The following is a 12,873-nucleotide window of genomic DNA, read 5'->3' as shown; positions in this document are numbered from 1 at the left end:
TGCTCTCAGATCTCAACAGTTTTGGATTCCTTCCCTGGTGCTTTCCATCTCCCAAATGATATATCCCTCACCTCAAATACTCCTGAAGTGTAGGTGGGTTCCCATGATGCAAGACGCAGTGATAACAGCAAGAACCTTTATTTAACTACATAACTGGGAAACAGGGGCAAAGCAACTGCTTATATACATTCCTGAAAGCCTGGGCCACTCCCACTCCCAACATGATTGGCTGTCTAAACTTCCAAGTTGCGAATCACGACTCAGAGTTCAAGGGCCAATGGCAGAGGCCCAAATCCTGAAATGTTCTGTGTGATTGGACATCATGTATTGAATCAGAACACAGGATCTCAGAATCCTTAGTCCAGACTCAAGCTCAGGCAAACACAGACCACTGAATACATAACACCTCCTAGGAAAAAGATATGTCTTTGGCCTTATCATCAGTAAAACAATGATGTAGGCATGGAAACAGGACGGGAGCTGCTCAACAAGCATCAACTGCAAAAGAGCCCAACTAAACATGATAGCATTCCCAAGATTAGCAATTCCATGAATATCTTGCTAAAGTAAACAGTGGGTCTGGTGGGCCCAGTTTGGACCCTGGCAGATTGCAATGGTGGAAGGGGGTCTTCCCCTTGGTCCCCTGGTCACACATGCAGGATCTCAACCTACCCACAGGGAGGAAGTTGCCCTAAGGTGTCTTTCTATGGAAAAGTAAAAGGATGGAGCTCATTAATACTCACACTTCCTAATCCTAAAGGTAGTACTGCCACAATTCATGGATTATTGACAAATACAGACAGGCAGCACCTGAAGACGCTAAATTTAAGAATATTTAGATCCTGTGTGTATGTGGGTGGTGCTGTGGTTTAAACCACTGAGCCTCTTGGGCTTGCTGATCGGAAGGTCGGCGGTTCGAATCCACACAACAGGGTGAGCTCTCAGTGAAAGGAGATAATAGATACTGCTGCAGCAGGAAGGTAAACGGTGTTTCTGTGCACTCTGGTTTCCATCATGGTGTTCCATTGTGCCACATAACGCAGAAAGGTGTCTGTGGACAAACGCCTGCTCCCTCGGTCTGAAAGCAAGATGAGCTCCACAACCCCAAAGTTGCCTTTGACTGGACTAAACCATCCAGGGGGCCTTTACCTTTTCTGACTCAGGAGTGCACAGCTTAAACAGTTTAGTGGCTTTAGCAAATGAATAGTTAGGATGTCCACACATGTCCTTGTGCCATGCCTAGAAAGCATGGGTCTGAGCAGTTTTCTGCTTTACCTGCCCTTTTTAGGCAGGGGTGGCTGGGTGGGTGGGGGCCTGGCATGAATAGGTGCCTAGACTGGAAATCGAAAGAAGCCACTGTGATATTTCTGAATAGAGTGGGATATGTCCAATGAATAACTGAATGGTTACATATACTTACTTGTTAAGTACAGTGTTTTATTATGCCTTTATATTTGTTGGAAGCCTCTAAGAGTGGCTGGGGCAACCCAGTCAGATTGGCGGGGAACTACTACTACTACTACTACTACTAATAATAATAATAATAATAATAATAATAATAATAATAATAATGTGTTTTGTGGTTTGCATGTTTGTTTTTACTTACTGAACAGGGTAGAAAGGCTTTTTGCTTCGATCAGTTTGAGATTGCTCAATGATGATTACTTGATTGGGAGCTTCCATCTAAATATGGAATAACAAGCAAAGGAGGTTTAAGACTCCCTCTCCCCTCTCTCTCTCTCTCTCTCTCTCTCTCTCTCTCTCTCTCTCTCTCTTTTAACATACCAGAAGCTTTCTGTACATTAAGCTTATCTGGGAAAATACCTGACCTCCATCCAGGAAAGAAAGAGGAAGGATCAGAGTTCAAGGGCGTATTCCAGCCACACAAAAACATTCAAGGAAGGTGTGAAGCAGGGCAAGTGGTGGGGGAGGGCCTGGGAATAGTCCCAAGGGTTTGGAGGGCTGTATTTGCTTCCCCATACCTGCCCTAAAAGGTAGCCTAGAAGTATCTGAAATAAATTAATAATGAAAATGAGGAAGGAAGGAAGGAAGGAAGGAAGGAAGGAAGGAAGGAAGGAAGGAAGGAGACACACTTGCCTTAATACCAAAAGTTTTCAAGTAAAACGTTTCTACCGGCTTCAGCCCCAAATGGGTTTTGACAAATTTGGGGTGTCCAACCACTCGAATGTAGACTGTGATCTGGAAATGGTTTTTCTTCTGACAAATAAAAGCGCTATCTGCTGTTGAAAAATTAAATCCTTTGTTTGTAACAATGTAATATCCCACATCTGGGCTGGAAAAAAACACACACAAGAGGAATCTGTAAGTGGAATAATATTTCAGCAAGTTACATCGCTCAAACAATATCATAGATGTGGATACTCCAGTAACAAATTATTCATGTCTTTTTGGAGGGGGATCTTTGAAGTAATAATGGATTCTTAAATTGGCTTTTAATGCTGTGCAGGAAATAGGTAGAGATACCTAAACACCTCAAGGACTTCCTTTTAAAGAGAGTGATTGGCTCCTTCCAGGGCTGACAGGAAACAGAAGGGAGCACTGTTGCTCACAATGCCTCTCTGACACAGTGAGCGAAAAGGCTACTCATTTTTCTCATGTAACCCTCATTTTAAAACATCCAGTCAGTTATTTATGACGGTCAAGCAACCAATAAGTCAAAATACAAATATGAAATGCAAAATCACAACCTCAGCAAAAAACCATTTATTTTAAAAAATGCCTAGCTAAGAACTAACAGCCACATCAGGTCTAAGAGACATGCTGATGTTTTGCAGCTGCTCATTAATAAATGTAGTAGCACCCTCAAGGAAGATACTCTTTAAGTACACTCTTTAAGACTGAGGATATTTTGTGTGCCATCAAACCCCCTGATGTAAATGACAGTAAAAAAAATACATGGAAGATTGTTTCAACCTCCTGCAGTATTATCCAGTAGAATTTTTCTGGGTAATAAAAAAATTCCTACATTTGTAGTCTCATGAAGATTAATACCCACTTCAACTGATCTCCAGTTTAGTTAATATAAGTATGTTTCTTTCTGCTTCCTCGTGTCTGTTTCACTTAATGCTAGAAACAGATCTGGAAAACTGATGCCCTTGGTGTTGCCAAATTGCTTCTTTGCGTGGACAGGCAGAGTCCCCAGGTCCCGAGCACCCCCCCCCCGTCATGTGGAATAACGACTCAAGACAATGTGCTATGGGATTAAATTGGCCACAACTTTATTAAATTTCAAATGTGGGTAGACCTTGGCTCAGGCACTGGGCATTCTCCCTCCCCAGTCCCCAGCTGGGGACCTAGGGAGCATCAGGGTTATCCAGTGTTTGTGGGGGGGGCTGGCTCTGGAGAACATATGTTCAAGCAGAGATAGCCACCCCCGTTACGCCGCCACCACAGGAGAGAGCAATGTGGACCTTTCGGCGTACGGTCAAAGCCTCCCTTCCGAAACCCCTTTAACGGGGAACCCTGGTATCGCTGCTGCAAAGAGGAAGATGGACAAAAGGATTCCGCCCAAGGCCTGATACCGCCAAAGTTGTGACGTTTTGCTACGGGAAAGGCGAAACCTGCCAATGCAGGGAAATTCCTTTCCGGCCCTTTGACAGCGACCTTAACGTAGCAGCGCCCGCATACCTGTAAGAAAAGTTAACCAGCAAAACCTGTGAAGAAAAGTTAACCTGCAAAATAAGGCATTAACTGAGGGTGGGTAGGGTGGGAGAAGCTCTGGAGCCAAGTGAGGATTCCCAGGTAAGATCCTCCCTCTGTTGTGTGGGCAGGTAATCCCTCCTCCACCTGGCCTGATCTCCTTGGCAACGCTTCCCCCAGGTGGGATTGGACAGCTGACTGGGGTAGGCGGAGACCTCCAGGTATCCCACCTGAGGGAAGGCAAAGCCAAGCCTATGCTGATGGAGCTGCTCCAGATCCAGGGGCTGCGCGCGTCCACGCAAAGGTCGCCCGCCGTTTTATGCGGGGAGCGGTCATTGTCCTAAAATCATAGGCATAACCAGAGACTTGCAGCAGGCTCTAGCAGGGACAAATCCAACCAGGTCTACAATCTCCCATCTTGAGACAGCAACAGCATCAAGCCCATTTTTGTCCCTCATTTGCTTATTTGTTTCCCTCCCCACCCTCCATCTCAGTCCACGGCTTTGTGTTGCGTCCCAGCCTGGAGGAGAATTCTGGAGAGCATGAAACCTACATCCTGTTTTGTGACATTTTGTTGTGGTCCTAATAAATATACTGTGCAACGTGGATTAGGAGGTGATCACTATGCAGAGTCACTATGAGGATGGCTACTATCATGTGCTGTTTAAATGTGGGTTTCTACCAAATATGAGACCCTTCTTTTCTGCTATCGTGTATGGGGCAAAGGTCTCAAAGGCCGTCTAGAAAGAAGCAGTGAATTAGCTATCTAGGACAATTGTGCCTCTTTGTCTGCATCTCTGTAATACATCACTTGAAAGCTACAGCCCAAGACTCAAAGTCTCCATTATATAGAGTCACTTTGTTCATTAAAGGAAGGCTGAACAATGATCCCTTGTCACATGGTACTGTGGAAACCCACTTTCCTCCCAGCAAATGAAAGGTGGCTCTTTGGGGTTCCTCCTTTCACTTGGCCATTAGAGGTTAGAATGTATAGCCTTTTGCAAAAGATTTATTTCAACTTTATGGTCTCTCGGGATGGTGAAGAAAGAGCAAGTGGTCCCTTTTGAGACCTGTCACTTTCTTCATGAGATTTTAATCTACAGCAGAGAAGAGAACCGGCTCATAAATAATGTCCGCTCACTTCTGGATTTGTAAAGCATGTAATAAAGAGGACATCAACTTTCGAAAATACAAATGTCTGAAAATCAGACTTTATCTGTATTTTTAAATGTTTCTTCTACATTGGAGAGTAAACATTTGGTAGTCCCAATATTACCCTGCTGCTGAAAGAATTGATATGCCCGGTTTTGGACAACAAAGACAAAAAGATATATAGACTGAGAAGATATTCACTTCTTCTCTTTTGTACTGCGGACACCTCCACCCCAGCCCAGTCTCATATCCCTAAAAAGATGATAAAGCAAGAAATGGTTCTAACAATTGTGCATTTCCAAGAAATAAAATAAGGTATTCATAGATATGAATGACTTTGGACTACTGCATATTTCCAAGAAGTAAAATAATATATTCATAAAGTAAGACTATATTAAGTTTTAAGCAGTAACACTTAACCATAACTACATTGACAGTCACTTGATTTCTAACAGGATGCAAGAGCATTAGAGAGGTGCCTTGTTTTTATGACCTCAGCAAACCCCCGGGTGCTTATTACCCCTTATTTAAAAGTAGGTACCCCTGACCATTAGGTCCAGTCGCGGACAACTCTGGGGTTGCAGCGCTCATTTCGCTTTATTGGCCGAGGGAGCCGGCGTACAGCTTCCAGGTCATGACTAAGCTGCTTCTGGTGCCTATTTATCTACTTGATTTACACAATACTAAAAATGAAGCTCAAGCCCCCAATTTGTTTCAGGTGAAAAATGTCTCTTATTTTCAAAGAATAAGAAGAGCAGCATTGCTGGATCATACCAGAGGTTCGTTTCAGCCAGCATCCTGCTTTCTGCAGATGCTTCAAGGAAGTCCACAAGGAAGCATGAAGGCAATAGCTCTCCTCATCTGTTCCTCCCCAGCGAACAATATTCAGAGGCAGCCTCCATGCTGAATGCCTGGAACTAACGGACGCAGGGTGTCCATGTTGGACATGAGGACAGAAATTAGAAATGCCATCTTGAAGATGGCTCACCCAGTGGACACACAGTCAAGCTGAACAGTTTAACTGGGTGTGCACTCGGTGAACCACCTGCTTGGCCTTCCTCATGTCATCTGCATGTCTGGCATGGACACCCAGCACCCATTAGTTCCCCTTAATCCTTCCCTCCCCAGCTGTGCACACTCCCCAAGAATGCCTCCTGTGTTGCAAGGTCCCAGGTATAATTCTCACATCTCTTAAGTGGGGCTGGGGGTAACTCCAGTGTCTGAAACCCAGGAGAGCTTCTGCCAGTCAGCAGAAGCCGTATGAGCCAGACGGACTGTTTTCTGACTTGAGACAAGGCAGCCTACAACCTAAGAACCCAATCATTGTTTTATTCTGTTTTTAATCTGTTGGGAGCCACCCAGAGTGGCCGCGGAAGCCCAGCCGGATGGGTGGGGTATAAATAAATTTATCATCATCAAACCCATTTAAATTTGTAGTTCAAACATCAATTCAGTCTCTTCCTCAAGAGAAGCCTGTGGTGTCTATTTCTTTCCAATCTGAGCATCACAATGAAAAAAGGATGGAATGTGATAAGCACTTACAGCTTTTCATAATTATGGTTGAACAGGCTGCTCCAGGGAGATATCCGATATGGTTGCCAGGCGAGGGACAGATAGGATTTTTCAACAGACGCTACGTTCTGCACACCACTGTCATACTCTTGCATGTCAGGAGAAGAATCCTTTACAGTCACTGGAAGGAGATCACACCATCAGCAGAGCTCTCATATTGTTGTTTCTGGGATTCTGTCAGGCTAGAAGAAGCATGCCTTGGCCCTGTATACCCGAAGGAGCGTCTCCACCCGCATTGTGCAGCCCATTGTCCAGCTCTGAGGGCCTTCTGGCAGTTCCCTCACTACGAGACGTGAAGCTACAGGGAACCAGGTAGAAGGCCTTCTTGGTAGTGGCGCCTGCCCTGTGGAATGCCCTCCCTTCAAATGTCATACCGATAAACTATTTGACTTTTAGAAGACGTCTGAAGGCAGCCCTGCTCAGGGAAGTTTTTAATGGTTCATATTTTATTGTGTTTTTAATATTTTGCTGTGAGCCGCCCAGAGTGGGTGAGGCAACCCAGTCAGATGGGCGGCATATAAACAATAGATGATGGTGATGGCATCTTGAGCCATAGAGACGCTCTTGTACCATCTCTTGCTAGTTATGCTTGGATAGCAGTTTACAGGATTAGAATTGCAGAATCTTGGGGCCAAAGAAGATGATACATTGTGTGTGCAATTGCATGCGGGGCGCAGCACCCCCCTAAACAATTATGCAAGAGCAAGCACTTTTGGCTGTACAACTGAAGTTCCTTTCCCTGTGTACTCCCCACACACTCCTAAAAGATGTCCTGGGTTTCCTACCAACCCTCCAGAGCAAATGTAGGGAGTGCACAGGGTTTGTGGTGAGAGGAGAGGGAGGGGAAGTTCTGCTGCAAAGTCAAAAGTGCTTGCACTAGCAGCACTACTGAACTGAATACCATCCAAGGTGTCCAGGTCTTTCTGCTCAAACAACAGTGGTGCTGTGTGCGTCCTATGGGGCGAATGCAGGCTTTCGCTGAAGCCTGGAGAGCAAGAGGCGTCGGTGCGCACCGACCCCTCTCGCTCTCCAGGCTTCAGGAAGCTATCCGCAAGCCTTGCGCGCCCGGAGGGAGGTCCCGCGGGCTCGCAAGGCTGGCGGGCAGCAGCCTGTTCTGTGGGCTGGGGTCGGGGGAAGCTTGGCTTCCCCACTCCAGCCCTGCGGCTGGGGGGGGGAATATTTTTTTTTTATTCATTCCCCCCCCCAAAAAAACCGAGGTGCGTCCTATGGGCCAGTGCGCCTCATAGGGCGAAAAATACGGTACTTTAAAGCCTCAGGTGTATGCAGGTGGACATATCTGTGCTGAAGGATGATCCCCACCCCTACCCACAAAATGTACATTTCCACTTACTTTGTCCAACATTGCCAGACCATGTTTGAAATTCTAGAGGGTCCTCCAACATCTCAGAGTGCTTTCTCTTTTTAGATACCAAGGAAAGACTAGAAGGAACATGAACGTTGATACCGATTGATTAAAATATGAATGCAATGTTTCAAATAAAGATCATGTGACAAATGCAATCCTAAATTCTACTGAACACAATGTAACTTAGGTAAAGGTAAAGGGACCCCTGACCGTTAGGTCCAGTCGCAGACAACTCTGGAGTTGCAGCGCTCATCTCGCTTTAGTGGCCAAGGAACCCAGCGTTTGTCCGCAGAAAGCTTCCAGGTCATGTGTCCAGCATGACTAAGCCGCTTCTGGCAAACCAGAGCAGTGCACGGAAACACTGTTTACCTTCCTGCCAAAGCGGTACCTATTTATCTACTTGCACTTTGACGTGCTTTCGAACTGCTAGGTGGGCAGGAGCAGAGACCGAACAACGGGAGCTGACCCCGTTGCGGGGATTCGAACTGCCAACCTTCTGATCAGCAAGCCCTAGGCTCTGTGGTTTAACCCACAATGCCACCCATGTCCCTTACAATGTAACTTACTTCTGAGTAAAACTTGCACAAGACTGAGCTGTTCAACATTTAAATGCTGCCACCTTGTGGAGAGATTGAAATCTTATTTTGTGTGCCTTAACAACATGAATTTGCTGACAGCAGCTCTTTCCTACAAAAGGAAATGCTTCTAAAATATGACGAGCCTCTAAAAGATGCAGCAGAATTCTTTTCTTTCTTTTTGCAGGTGAAATTTGAATCAGAGTCATTTTTTTCTTCACACTTTTTCTTGCTAACCCACGAGGGGGAAAGCCCTGGTTACAGTAATATATATTTTAAATTACCTGGGGTTATGAGAGGGTCTTAACGGGGAGCCATTTAAAGCATGATTATTTGATGGCGTGGAGTTATTCCAGGGAGTTGGAGCATTGCCTGTCTTCAGGCTGAAGTCATGGTGCGCACCACACGCTTGTCCGATAGCATTTGTCTTACAAGAAGTCTCAAAAAAGTTGCAAGGGAACTTATTGGTGGGCCCTACGGAAGGGAGAGGTGCTGAAGGTCGCAACTCGGTAGGGTATGAAATGTCATAATACGTGACTGTGGAGAAAGAGAGATAGAGAAGCATTGCATCGTCCAGCGTCATCACTTCAAATGAACACTGAAGACCCAATCCAGAATGCCAACCAATCAGGACTCACACAACCAACCTTTGGTCTGTGGTGGAGAGCAGGGCTCCGATCCTGAATCTGGAGGGGAGTCTGGGAGCGTGTTTTGCCTGGAATTGGAGTCAAGAGGGGCAGGGCAAAAAAAAAAAGAAGCCATTATACAGATAACAAAAATGTATCTTCCAACTTTTCTTCTTCTTTTTTCCCCCCTTTATTTTTCTTTTTCTCTTTTTTCCTCTTTTGTTCCTTCTTTCATGTATATCTACTTATTTGAAATATATATGTATTTGCAATATTTTGTAACAGTTATGTTAAATAAACAATAAAATTATTAATTAAAAAAATGTAATTTCTATGTGTTTACAAAAAAACCCCCCACAAACCTATTTGTTAGCTATGCCAAGGCCATGCGAATAGCTTTTAATGCAGATCTACATGTTACGTGAGCTATTAAAGTCTCGTTCTGCGAGGATTCCTGATAGGCCCAATAAATGTGTCGGTCACACCACCCAAACCCCCCACAGATGGCATTATAACAAGTACTGAAGAGAAACTGTGGTTATTAAGATCTGCCATTGATTCTCGGGAAATTATGATAGCAGCGTTTGTACTCTTTCCTTCTCCTTCCAAAGTGAGTCTGCTATTCTAATGACCGCTGACACTTGTCTTACCACACATTCACATGTGTTATATGATGCATTGACATATTCAAAGAGTTGCCTATGGAAGAGGAAGAAGCACAATCCAGAACTGATAATATGGCCACTTTCTCGGCATTGGCATGGCTCCATTAAACAGAAGCTTGGGGCACATTTGCTTTTCTCTCCCTCCCATTCCACAGGATATTTCTAAGAATCAATTGAGCTGTTGAAGATATTAGCTCAGGTCCTTAGTTCACAACGAAAAGTTTCCCATTCCTTGCTTTCCCCTGCGACCTTTCCCAGCCCCAAGGTATGGAACAATCTTGAACAATGTGGGGTGGAAGACACAGGAGGAGGGATAAATTAAATCTCATTGCTGTTTAGCAGCCATTCATTTGTCATTTGTCCTTGAAAAAACTATTTTGAATAAGGCATGGATCATTTCAGGAATGGCGCCATTATTTGTGTGCGATTTTAAGAAATTGCTGGAGGAGGGAAATGATGAGGAAAACAGTGTACTTTTCATACTTACAGGCTTCCAAACGATTCAAAGTCACTGTCTATGAATTCTTCCAGCATCTGTGTATCCACCAATGCATTCTCCAATGCTCTGTGCACGTCTTGCCCTTAAGATTAAACATGGGAAATTCGGGCTATGGTTTTCGGCTGGAAAATGCTGTTATATATTCATTTTTTTCCGGTGACCACATAATTCTCCACTCCCATCGTTCAGCCCAGACACTGAGGTCCAGCACCGAGGGCCTTCTGGCGGTTCCCTCACTGTGAGAAGCGAAGTTACAGGAAAGCAGGCAGAGGGCCTTCTCGGTAGTGGTGCCCCACCCTGTGGAACGCCCTCCCATCAGATGTCAAGGAAATAAACAACTATCCGACTTTTAGAAGACATCTGAAGGCAGCCCTGTTTAGGGAAGTTTTTAAATGTTTGATGTTTTATTCTGTTTTTAATATTCTGTTGGGAGCTGCCCAGAGTGGCTGGGGAAACCCAGCCAGATGGGCAGGGTATAAAAAATAAATTTATTATCATTATCATTATTATAGTATTATTATTCTGACTTCAAAGATTCCAGGCACAATAGTATTATAATGTCAAAGTGGGAGGGGGACTACAGAACTGCAAGCAGCAAATATATATATATTAGTTGTCCAATACTAAAAAACAAACTGAATTATCCTTTATATATTTATAGCTTAGAAAATATGGGGTGTGGCTAATGTGAATATGTGTGAATATGTGGTTAGATCTCAGGAGGATGTTTTGATTAATATGCATGTAAAGTTGCTGCCAGAGGATTTTAGGGTTTTCTGAACAAGATGACTACAAAGTTCATTCTCTTATCACTGTACATTTAAATATTTTAAAATATTTTAAAATATACAGTCGTACGTCGGCTCCCGAACGCCTTGGGAGTTGAACGTTCCAGCTCCCGAATGATCAAAAATGGGAAGTGAGTGTTCTGGTTTTCTAATTTTTTTTTGGAAGCTGAACATCCGGCGCAGCTTCTGTTATTGTTTCCGGCACACCTGCGCAACTGGGAACCAATTGGAAGCCGCACCTTGGCTTCCCAACTTTTCAGAAGACGAACGGACTTCCGGAACGGATTCTGTTCAACTACCCGGGTACGTCTGTACTAAGATTTTTAAAATTAAAACCCCACATGCATGCAGTGCTGGATAAGATCACAGCTTGAAGCTGCAGACAGTATGGTGAACATTCATGTGTGTTAATACTCAGGTTCAAATCTCTACTCAGCCATGAAGTTTACTAGATGGGCTCACGGAAATTTAGGTTGAAAGATGATCATCTTTCAACCTAAACTTCCTCACAGGGTTGTTGTGTTGTAGAGTCATGCATGGCACTAGACCGAGACTACCCGGCACCCACACTACTATTCTTTAGGCACGAGGAAAGCACTTTTTAAAAAAAATCTTACACATTTTAATGGCTTTAGGTCTGCTCTGAGGTCTGTTTACATTTTCTCTGTATTGAGTTACAGTGGTACCTCGTGTTACAGACGCTTCAGGTTACAGACTCCGCTAACCCAGAAACAGTACCTTGGGTTAAGAACTTTACTTCAGGATGAAAACAGAAATCACATAGCGGCAGTGGGAGACCCCATTAGCTAAAGTGGTACCTCAGGTTAAGAACAATTTCAGGTTAAGAACAAACCTCCAGAACAAATTAAGTTATTAACCTGAGGTAGTACTGTATTTGATTGTATGCTTTATATACTCTGTAGTCCCTATAGTCCAAATATGAAGCATAATATATAAATATCATAAATGAATCAATCTCAAGTTCCTGGGAGGTAAGGCAGGATATAAATATATTAAAATATGTTCTTTTCTAGTCATTCACATGGCCCCACCCACTCAATACATGTGCTCTCTTTGGAAACGAAATTGGGAGAATAGCCCAGCAAAAAGTAAGTCATCTTTTGGTGCATATGAATAAGGAGTGATCAGAAGAGGCAACGAAAATACAACATACTTCTTTACTGTGGACAAAACGATCTTTTACTTTAGCAGTTGGCCACCTACCTTCGAAGAACTGTTGAAGAGCCTCAGTTTCACCCACAACATCCATGGGCAAGTAGGAGGAGGAGGCAGTTTGCACCCCAAACCACTTTGCAAGCGTTCAGACTTGCTCAGCTAGTTACGGAGAGCTGGCACTTTTTCAGAGGGCTGCCAACATGTTCAAAAAAGATCTCCTTCATTCTTGTCAAAACACACAGGTTACGTGTGCCAGAGAGAATCCAGGACTTTTGCAAATGAGCTCCTGGTCAGATTTGAGGGTTTCAGCACCAAATAAAGATCCTGCCACAACTTTAGGACCAAAACGTGTACAGTATTTCCCCCTTACGTAAAGCTGATCCCAGTTTCCTTCCTTAAGGACCTTTACCCTTTAATTCCCTCGGCTATGGGGCATGTGTGCAATTAAGAAGGCAACAAAGGTTGCTTATCTCTTGCCTGTCCTTCCCCTGCATGTGTTTATGTATAGCTAAGGCAAATGCTATAAATGGAGGCATGATCAGATTTTTTGCTTTTTCTTTTCTTTTTAAAAAGCTAGTCTAAAGATGCAGCTATTTCTTGATGATCAGTCACGGTCCGAGATGGCGCTTGTTACACCACTGTGCTGCAATGCTTAGACTGCTGAGCTAGGATCTGGGAGACCCGAGTTCAAATCTCGACTCAGCAATGAACTTGGACTGGGTGACCTTGAACCAGTCCCTCTCTCTCCACCTAACCAACAAACAGAGTTTATTGTGAGGGGGGGAAATATGTAA

The 12,873-nt window shown here is 44.1% G+C and overlaps 1 protein-coding gene across 2 annotated transcripts in view; it reads right to left on the bottom strand.

Moving 5' to 3' along the window:
• Positions 1–12,489, bottom strand: part of MYRFL (myelin regulatory factor like) — a 38,480-nt gene extending 25,991 nt beyond the window's left edge. Inside the window, exons 1-8 of one of the 2 annotated variants that reach the window (XM_081928018.1) lie at positions 12,128–12,489; positions 10,104–10,197; positions 8,973–9,040; positions 8,610–8,862; positions 7,736–7,824; positions 6,355–6,505; positions 2,098–2,293; positions 1,607–1,683 (exon numbers count right to left, since the gene is read on the bottom strand). In XM_081928018.1, coding sequence (XP_081784144.1) covers positions 1,607–1,683; positions 2,098–2,293; positions 6,355–6,505; positions 7,736–7,824; positions 8,610–8,862; positions 8,973–9,040; positions 10,104–10,197; positions 12,128–12,173 — 974 coding nt within the window. In that variant the 5' untranslated portion in view covers positions 12,174–12,489. The remainder of the gene's footprint in view (positions 1–1,606; positions 1,684–2,097; positions 2,294–6,354; positions 6,506–7,735; positions 7,825–8,609; positions 8,863–8,972; positions 9,041–10,103; positions 10,198–12,127) is intronic. The other variant, XM_081928019.1, reaches the window with a different exon arrangement.
• Positions 12,490–12,873: the final 384 nt, after the last annotated feature.

The sequence above is a fragment of the Podarcis melisellensis genome (assembly GCF_964234715.1).
Source record: "Podarcis melisellensis genome assembly, chromosome: 10".
NCBI lineage: Eukaryota > Metazoa > Chordata > Lepidosauria > Squamata > Lacertidae > Podarcis > Podarcis melisellensis.
This window is presented reverse-complemented; position numbering and strand designations above follow the sequence as displayed.